Genomic DNA, 8829 nt, shown 5'->3' with positions numbered 1-8829 from the left:
TTTAAGTCATTTGTTTTTATTACAAAATGACAGTAGCTGTTAGTTCATACAATAACATGTGTTGTCAGCTGTTGCAGAGCTGTTCCCCTACACAGCAACAACTGCAACTCCTGCTTGCAGTCACGAGAACAAGGTTACTTTATATCCACTAAAACCAAGTTACTTGCAGTCATCACTGTGGAGTCTCACAGGACAGTGTTAGGGAGAGGGGACCCTAGAACAGACATGCCAGAGTGTGAGAAATTGGTTTAGTACCTTTTAATAAATACATATATATAGTTAAACTTGCTATTTACTATGAAATAAGTCTTGTATTTGGTACTTTCACCAACATCCATCAACAGTGGCAGCAGTGACCCAAGAGACCATGTCTGCTTCTTCACTATGGCTGCAGCACTCCACTTTCTGTTACAATACCTTACTATCAGGGAAAACTACACAGTGTTTTATACAGCCTGATGTCTCCCTGGCTTGGTATTCCTTTAGGACATCTTGAGAGCTTGACACCGTTTTCTTCCATGTTGGGTTACTGCTGCTTGTCTGTCGGCAAGCTCTGTTCAGTCCCCGAGCTGTGCTTGTTCTTGAGGGATCTTCCAATGTATCTCCAGTATTCCTTTCGGATGGTGTCCTTTTCTTTAGCCAGAATTTCACACAGCTGAGGAAGAATTGAGACATGGAAGTGTTAGATGAAAATTAAGCAATCCCTAATTGTCTTCATAAAATACACGGGTAAGGCAGCCTCAGAAACTCCTTTTGTACCAATAAAATATGTTTTATTCACAAGTTTCACGGGTGTTCAATGACTAGAAACTAGTAACTAACACCAACTTCAACTGGTAGCCACTGCGGTAGCCATCCATCCGTTTGACAGCATATAAACATCTCTTTCTAGCCCCATTTCAGTTGTAATTATTTCTTCTATAACTTCCACTATTACTCTTCATTTTTCCTCCAGCCTAACAAGCCAACAGTAGCCAACTGAAGCCAACTGAATAGTAGTAAGTCAATACTGAAGAATGGAAACTGGGTAAACCAAGACAGGCTTTGCCTGTGGCCACCAGATCTGACTGTGACTGGAACAGCAGTGCCCATGCCAGGGAATGATGCAGACCCTGAGAAAGCACGTTCTGAGAAACCATTAATATCAGCCATTACCAGAAACCTGCCAGAAGATGCAACTGTGGGGCAAGATGCACCCAGGGGGTAAGCTGGTCACCTCCTGAGCTGACGAGTCAGACAGTCTGTTATTTTATTTTCAGTACTTCAAATGCAGTGACTGGAGCTGCTTCCTCGTGGGCCTTCTCTTAGAAGGCTTTCCAAAGGATTTTGAATGCTTAAGTCTAATTCTCACCACTTGTTAGAGCTGCTGCTGCTGAAGTGTAGATACTTCTGCATCTGCTGAAGCCAGGCACAGAAGTCAAGCCTGCTTGCTGGTCACGACGTACTGAATTCACAGCGTATCAATACTGCCCACAGATGCTCTAGTCAATTTTCATGTATTAATGTCTTGCTTAGCAAAAACAGTTTGGCAGCAGCAGCTTCAAGGCCTGAGTATCTGCAAGAGCCAAACTCAGTGGAGTAAAATTAACACCTCCCATGAAGCTGGGAGGTGTAATTTCACCTTTAGACACTGGTCCCAAAACGAAAGAAGGTAAAATTTTTGGTAAAGCTGGTTTTTGGAACATGCAAGCTCCGGGCAAGATCTGTGATGCTAATCACATTCATTCGGGTTTGGCTCAAAGAAAAATGAATCAAGAGTTTCTTGGAAACTATACAGCAAAGAGTTCCCTGAATAGGAACCATGAAGTGCAACATTTCAGAAGTCATTTATGCTCTGTGAGGAATGGCGCCTGACATCCCTTACTGATGCCCTCGGATTTTCAGCTGGCCTTCAAGTTAGTGTCAGCTTTCTCAAGTAGACCTAAGAAGTGCAAAGGGAATTTGAGATTCTATTTAAATACAGGTATTTCGAGGACAAGATCTGTTAAAGAAAAAAGTGAGTTTGTGGCACTACATTGGCACTGGAAACTCTACATGTTTCTCTTCTTCTTTATGCAATATTACAAACTTTACTACCAGGTGAAGAAAAACTACAATGATGATTTCATAACTGGCAAGTTAGTATTTATAGCTAGATAGATAGGGCTACAGAAATTATGTCTTTCAAGTCCAGCACTTTGCAGAGCTGTGATTAACATATCACCACTGCCAAACTAATCCCATGTGGTCTGACAATAAGAAAGCAATACAAATTAACTCTGAAGAGAAAAACCAAACCTACCTCTAATGCCTTGTTTAGTGTTTCTTCCTTGTTATCACACTGATTTTCAAGCATATCTTCATAGATGTCCACAAGAAAGGCAATCAGATAGGGTGAACTGTGGCTGGGCTGTATATCCAACAGCTGCTCTAATAGGTTTGGGTATTTTGAAAGACCTCGATCCTGAAGAATCCTAGAGCAGAGGTTAATAAGCTTGAAAAATACTGCTAGTAAATTCGGTGCTAAGAATTTATTTTAGTCATGACTGATTTCTTTGGTGATCACTTTTACACTAAGAGATGCAAAAACAAATGAGGCAGAAAGCAAGCAAAATAAATACAATGCAGCAACAACACAGCTGCAATTTGCAGTAAGCTAGTATAGTCACTCTCAGCTGCTAAGTGTAATCTCTTAGCAGAAATTAGTTATTATTTCCTGCATACTTATTACTTCCTGCTCCATACTCTTGAAACAATATAGAGTTTTTCAAAGTCAGAACACAGACAGAGGACATGAGGGGTCCACTACTTTGGACCCTCTTTGCCCCACATATAAGGTTGCCTCACCCTTTCAAGTAGTTCCAAGCACTCTCATTATGTGGTACTGCTGTGATCATCTCGAGGGTGTACCTGTGAGAAAAAGGTACACAAGATGTGAAGGCAAATGCAAACATTTCAAGCAAACATTTAGAAATGACCTGGATGTGCCCTGCTCTCTCCCATGCACCTCTGTCTAGTCTATATTCCAGAATCTTTTTGTTGATAATCTCTGTGAGGTTGTGGATGCAGTGTCCTGTCATATAACAGCAGATTTCAAATGGGCAGGTGTTGTGAGAACTGTTCTAAATCTCAAAGTGTTTTACTTGTTGGATTTTGTACAATAATGAACAATACTTAAAATTAAGTTCATTAACTTCTTCCCCCAAAATAAGAAGTAATATGAGATATTCTCATGGCATAGCACAGCAAGGGAATAGCTTGTGCTTGCCGCTCAGAGAGTAAGAAGTTGAACACGGAGGGATTGGAAAGGGCTAGAGTGATAAAAGCACAATGTCAGCTTATGTTGTTATTATTGCAAGGTACCTATTTGCAGAACTTCTGTTATGAACCCAAACAGCTGCATCTGTTAAAACCCACAGAAAGGCACAGCCTGACCTTTAACCTCACACGGCCTCCTGCAGCAGTTCCAGTAAAGAGAAGCAGCAATGAGGAACCACCTCCAAACAAAGCAACAACTGTTCCTGCCACGTTTCATGCCATGAAGCCACATTTCAGGTGGAAAAGGCTAGCTTACATCAGTATGTAAACACATCCATCAGGAGCGGTGATTATGGAGGATCTTCTATGACCAATATACTTACCTTTTATTTATTTACTTTTTAAAGGGAAATCTCAGTCTTTATTCCAAAGCATAACTTAAAAAACTGCAGTACCTTGTTTTTGTTACTTCTACCAATATCATTTCATATTTGTAGCCCTGCTCTGCCAACCCTGATCAGCATCCCAAGATATGAAAGACAGACACGATTTTTCTTAACACTGTCTGCAATAATATAAATATCTGAAAGCCCAGATTGTCTTCAATTACAAACATATTGCTTTGGAACAGTTTACAAATCAGTGGTTCCTTAAAACTAGTGAACACTTAGGCAGTCATTTTTGTGTTGATTATATATTTCTGAAAGTTTGTTTCTTTTTCTAGCTGTATGAGATGCCTTAGAAGAGGTGATGCATCTCCCTAGAACCTCTGACCAGGTTTTCATCAAATTATTGGAACTACTGTACAAATAAAATAGCAATTTAGCATAGTTTCAGCACACTTACACTAGTGCAGGACAAACAGCGTTCCTCCTTCCAAACTTTCTAGCTCAGTCTTCTGGGTAGGATATAAGACATTAGTGGCAAAAACAGCTTATTCACATGCAGGCTGATTCACTTTTGAACAGTGGACTGCAAAATGCCAGTTGTTTTGTTTGCAAAGCAAACAGCATGACAGGAAGACAGCCAAACAAGATTAGCTTATCCAGGGTAAGCACAGCTGGTAGACACGTTGGCAGTACTGGACATATTGCATGTGCCCAGGCCCCTCTGATTTGCTATCCATGAGTGTGCCCAAGGACTGCTTTAAAACCAGGACAGGTTCAAGAGAGTCAAGGTCTGTAAAAGCATTCCTTTACTCATGTGTAATGCAGAGTGTAAGCATGAACAACATTACTTACTGGACTTCTCTGTCCAGGACTGCTGGGTCATCATAGCCCGTGGTGTTGGAAATTACAAAGTGCCTTTGGTTCCAAACAGAGTTGTTTCTCACATCCTCCCTCAGAAGCTGGTCTACATATTCCAGTTCATTATCCCACAACTTGAACTCCTAAAAGAAAGGGGAGGTGGGAAGAAAGACACAGTCAGAAGACTTTTCTTTTCCAAAACTTTCTACTTGTTCCTAAGCTTTTTACACTTTAGATACAGGGTTTTTTTTTAAAGAGAACTCAGCCCAAAGTTTTAAGAAACTTAAGGAAATGTGCACAAGCAACATGATGCTAATAATGTTAACAGCCAGTTATGAAACTTACACACATAAGAGCAAGTGGCCAACTGCAAATCTTCATAAATTGCTGGAAGGTAAGTTTATACTTAAGCCCTGCCATTCACTGAAAGGCATTTTTTACCTTCAACTTAAGAATCAAAATGCTGAATTCCATTCGGGTTGCATTAAAGAAGCAAAACTTGACAAGCCAAGGAAGACATTTAGTAAAAGACAGTTCCATGAATAAGATACCTGAATAACCCACTGTCTGTGCTGCCAGGCATGGTAATTCTTGGCATCCTGGTTAAGAATGTCAGCTATAAACTCAAGTTCTTGAGATGGATCCTGCAGCCATTCGACCAGTACCCGTCTGTGATGCCTAATGACAAGCAGAGGAAGCTACTTTTAGAACAGTCCAAAAAACTTTTAAATATTTCACATGAAATATCCCAAAACTTTCCACATGATCCTGAGAAACATATGATACAAACACATAATGCAGCAAACTCTTATGAAATGTACATATTGGTAAAAGATTTCATTTCAGAAAAGTTACATTCACCTGAGCTGTTAAGTTCCCACTTTCAAACCTGATGAGGCCAAAGCACTCATCGAAGTAAAATTTCATAATACTATATATTATCGCAAGCACTGAGAACACTGCTGTTTTCCTCCAATTCGCATTCATTTGGGACAGTCAGCAGGTAAGAAAACTCCAAGTGCCAGCAAAGGAAAGCCTACTCATTTGTCATTAAACCTGCTATTTCAATTTGGTTCTGTCAGACTCTGATAATTTAAAAATTAAAATAAAACAAGACCGTTTGGCATGTCATATTTATACATTTAGAACAAGTTTTGAACAAATTGCTGGTACACGGAACAAACTGCTGGTTAAATAGATCAAATTCCATTTAACTCCTGTCCATGGTGGTAGAAGGAAGGAGGATTAACTTTTAGGACCAATAGTTGCAACATACTGTAGACAAGGGGGAAAAAAAAATCTGCAGAAACATAAAGAACTAAAAAGAAAAGGTGGCTTTACCAGACTTGGTAGTTCTTTGGCTGATCTTCAATAATAGCTGTAATATACTTAAGTTCCTCATGGAGATCTTTTCCCAAAGACTGCAAGAGGACTCGCCGAAAATGCCTGTATAAAAGTGAAACATTCATTGCAACAAGGCTTTTGTAAAATTTGCAAAGAAGAACCAAGAACAAAGGTTTATTTAACACTTAGAAAGTCAAAAGGCACGTAAGGAAATATACCATATACTCAATTCAGTTAAAGACCATTCAATTACTGAACAGTGGGCAGTGACTGGAATACAGCTGGTTACAACACAGTATGTTATCCAAGACCAGAGCACTCCTAATTTTCAAACCAACCTGCCTATCTGCACTAGTTAGGTCGCTGCAGAAGCTATGGCTATATGCTTAAAATCATATAGACTTTCTGGTTTTGTGCAAGTTAGCAGAAAAAACATACAGGGGGCTGCAACACTCGAGGGATAAAAAGTTCTTCCCCAAATATCAGAAACATTTTTTTTTTCATTATCTACCGAAACATTAAAGTGACATTTCTCTTAAAATGCACTGTTAGTAATTACCCAAATAGTAACTGAAACCCAATAACTAGCAGCTATTTGGCTTTTGAACCTGTTCTTGAAGCCAGCTGAAGGTGCTTTCTGCATTTTGGTAAGACCACATTATCAGGTAAGTGACTTAAGATCTGATTTTTAAAAGCTAGGCTCTTCCCGCCTGCTGGGGTAACAGTCTTAAAATCAAATGAAAATAAATCAAAACAAAGATACGGAAAATATTTAAAGTGGACTCTCTTTAAAGATCTTACTGGAAGCCTCCAATACCCCTTGATGCAAACATTAAGTGTCCCACCCTGGTTATACTAACAGAATTTTTACAGAAAAGAGGCTGCCATCTGCAGATTACAGCAATAACGCCAAGATCACCACTCACCAAACTGTGTAGTTTGCAGCATTTAACTCAATGGCATCTGCAGTCAGCTTGAAAGCTCTTTCGCTCCTTTCATCCCGCTGCAGAACAGCCCGGAAGTAATCATACACATCTCGGACTAAACACATAACACAGAGCACGTTACCCAAGCTGTTGAGAAAGCAGCTTGGTGAAGGGCTAAGGCTAACAACTCTCTGAAGCTTCCTGAAGGCTGTTCACACTACTCTGGCACCACTGATTACTGAAACCTGTAATGACAGGGTTTGTAAAACACTTTTCCAGCTCTTCAATTCACGATGTGCCTTCTGAAGAGCATCCGGGAGAGCGGGGAAGGCGCCTTGCTGCTTAGGCATGGTGCTTGTCCCCATGCTGCAGTTCAACGTGTCTTCATTCCACGTGTGGGCTGCAGCTGCACTGCCTCATGAACTATGCTGTCTGCTATGCGGGCCTGAACCTTAAGGCTTTAAAATAAAGGCTTGGCTAATGAATCTCCAAGCTTGCCTCTAGCAATGTGAGACATAACGGCCACATAGCGGCCATAACGGCTGACGCCCTGTTGGGTTATATATTTACTTATTTTGCTCGCAGTGACGCGTCGCCCAAGAAAAACACAGAGAAACCCTCGGGGTGTTGCACATTAACGGCGCTAATGGTTTTGCACGGTAACTCGCTCAGCCGAAGCATAGGAGAGCTTACATTTCTCACTGTAGATGATCTGCACCACGGGATTTGGTCCGTCGTTCTGAGGCACGGGCTCGATATCCGCCCACTCCTTCCTGTCCCTGTAAACACACCATTTTCTGCTCAGACCCTTCACAAAAACAGCACCACACGGCCGTGGAAGCGCCGCCCCGAGCGGGGCTCAGCCGCCCTCCTCCCGCACTGCCGCAAGGCCGCCATGTCGCGCCACCCTCGCGCACGCACGGCGTGACGTCACGGGCGGCGCCGCCACCGCCCGTGACGGCCACCCCGGAGCTGAGGCGGGGGGTTGGTGGTACCTGTAGAGCACGTAGCCGCCGCCATCCTCGCCGTCCTCCTCCTCCTCCTCCTCCAGCAGCTGCCCCAAGCCCTCCGCCTCGCCGCTGCCCTCCTCGGGCTCTGCCGCGGCCGCCGCCGTCGTCTCCGTCGCCATCGCGCTGCCTCGCACCACCCGGCCGTGCACCGCCCCGCTGCTTCCGGGGGAGGAACCATAGAGGCGACAGGCGGCGGCGGGGGCAGAGCGGCCGCCTGGCGCATGCGCAGTGCGTGGCGGCGGCGAGAGGAGCGGGCGGGGCGCACGGGCGGATTGACGGGCTGACTGACAGGCGGACTGACAGAGTGACAACCGCCGCGTCCCCCTCAGCGAGGCCCCGCGCGCGGCGGGAAGATACCGGCTGCGATGCAGCCTCCGCGCTGTGAGGGGGAGAGTTACCCTTGCGGAGGAGAAAAACGGAAAAATAATAAAAGCGGGGGGGATAGGGAAAGAAGGGGCAAAACAAGCTGTGCTTTGCAGAGCCGTTTTTCATTCCGGTGGTAGCGGCTTCGCCTGCCTTCACGTCCGTATCGGAGCTTGCAGATGCGAGGCCATGAGAACAGCAGCATCCGAAATAACCCTGTAGAAAGGCAAGGGAAAACTTCCATGGAGGAAATGCATTAAAACGTGCATACATGGAGATGGAAGGTATCCAGCAGTACCCGGGCGAAGGAAACAAGTTCTAAAACGCAGAGCTTTGGGAAAAAGGGGAGAAATAAACAAAGTGACTGCAAAAGAAAGCAAGGAATGTTAAAATTACACGTAAGGGAAAGAATGATCTCAGGGATGCAGAAAAAATATAGAAAATATTTTAAAATGACAAAATTGCTGAAAAGAGGATGATGGTGCAGAAACCCTCCAGTCACCAGGAAAGAACCAAAAAGAATCAGAAAAGCGAAAGGAAAAATGACCTGAGAGTGTTTGCTGTTCTAGATTTTCAGCTCAGACTTGAATCAAGGAAGTGTATGTGAAGGTTTAAGTAATGACAGGGATATTAGTCAGTGCAGCAGAGCTGCTTGGTGACCCAGTTCATGATAGAGGACATGATGATAAAAATGATTCAATG

General features: G+C 43.2%; 1 protein-coding gene across 1 annotated transcript; it reads right to left on the bottom strand.

Moving 5' to 3' along the window:
* Positions 1 to 7886, bottom strand: LOC104572793 (farnesyltransferase, CAAX box, subunit alpha). The gene is made up of 9 exons (XM_088520820.1): positions 7750 to 7886; positions 7448 to 7533; positions 6755 to 6869; positions 5826 to 5930; positions 5036 to 5162; positions 4479 to 4627; positions 2827 to 2889; positions 2282 to 2453; positions 1 to 655 (listed from the first exon to the last, which is right to left on the bottom strand). The coding sequence occupies exons 1-9, from the start codon at positions 7881 to 7883 to the stop codon at positions 527 to 529; spliced, it is 1080 nt and encodes a 359-aa protein (XP_088376946.1). The 5' UTR covers positions 7884 to 7886; the 3' UTR covers positions 1 to 526.
* Between the last annotated feature and the right edge of the window lie 943 nt (positions 7887 to 8829).

This window comes from Tinamus guttatus, unplaced genomic scaffold (assembly GCF_059628265.1).
Source record: "Tinamus guttatus ecotype Peru unplaced genomic scaffold, ASM5962826v1 Tinamus_guttatus_pri_ptg000099l, whole genome shotgun sequence".
Lineage (NCBI taxonomy): Eukaryota > Metazoa > Chordata > Aves > Tinamiformes > Tinamidae > Tinamus > Tinamus guttatus.
This window is presented reverse-complemented; position numbering and strand designations above follow the sequence as displayed.

Bases quoted from the DNA above. Each gene is read 5' to 3' on its own strand.
- LOC104572793 (XM_088520820.1), bottom strand. From the start codon at position 7,883: ATGGCGACGGAGACGACGGCGGCGGCCGCGGCAGAGCCCGAGGAGGGC. The intron at 7,534-7,749 runs GTACCACCAACC...GTGTGTTTACAG, and splicing joins GGCGGCTACGTGCTCTACAG to GGACAGGAAGGAGTGGGCGG. The intron at 5,163-5,825 runs GTAAAGCCACCT...GCTTGTCATTAG, and splicing joins CCAAAGAACTACCAAGTCTG to GCATCACAGACGGGTACTGG.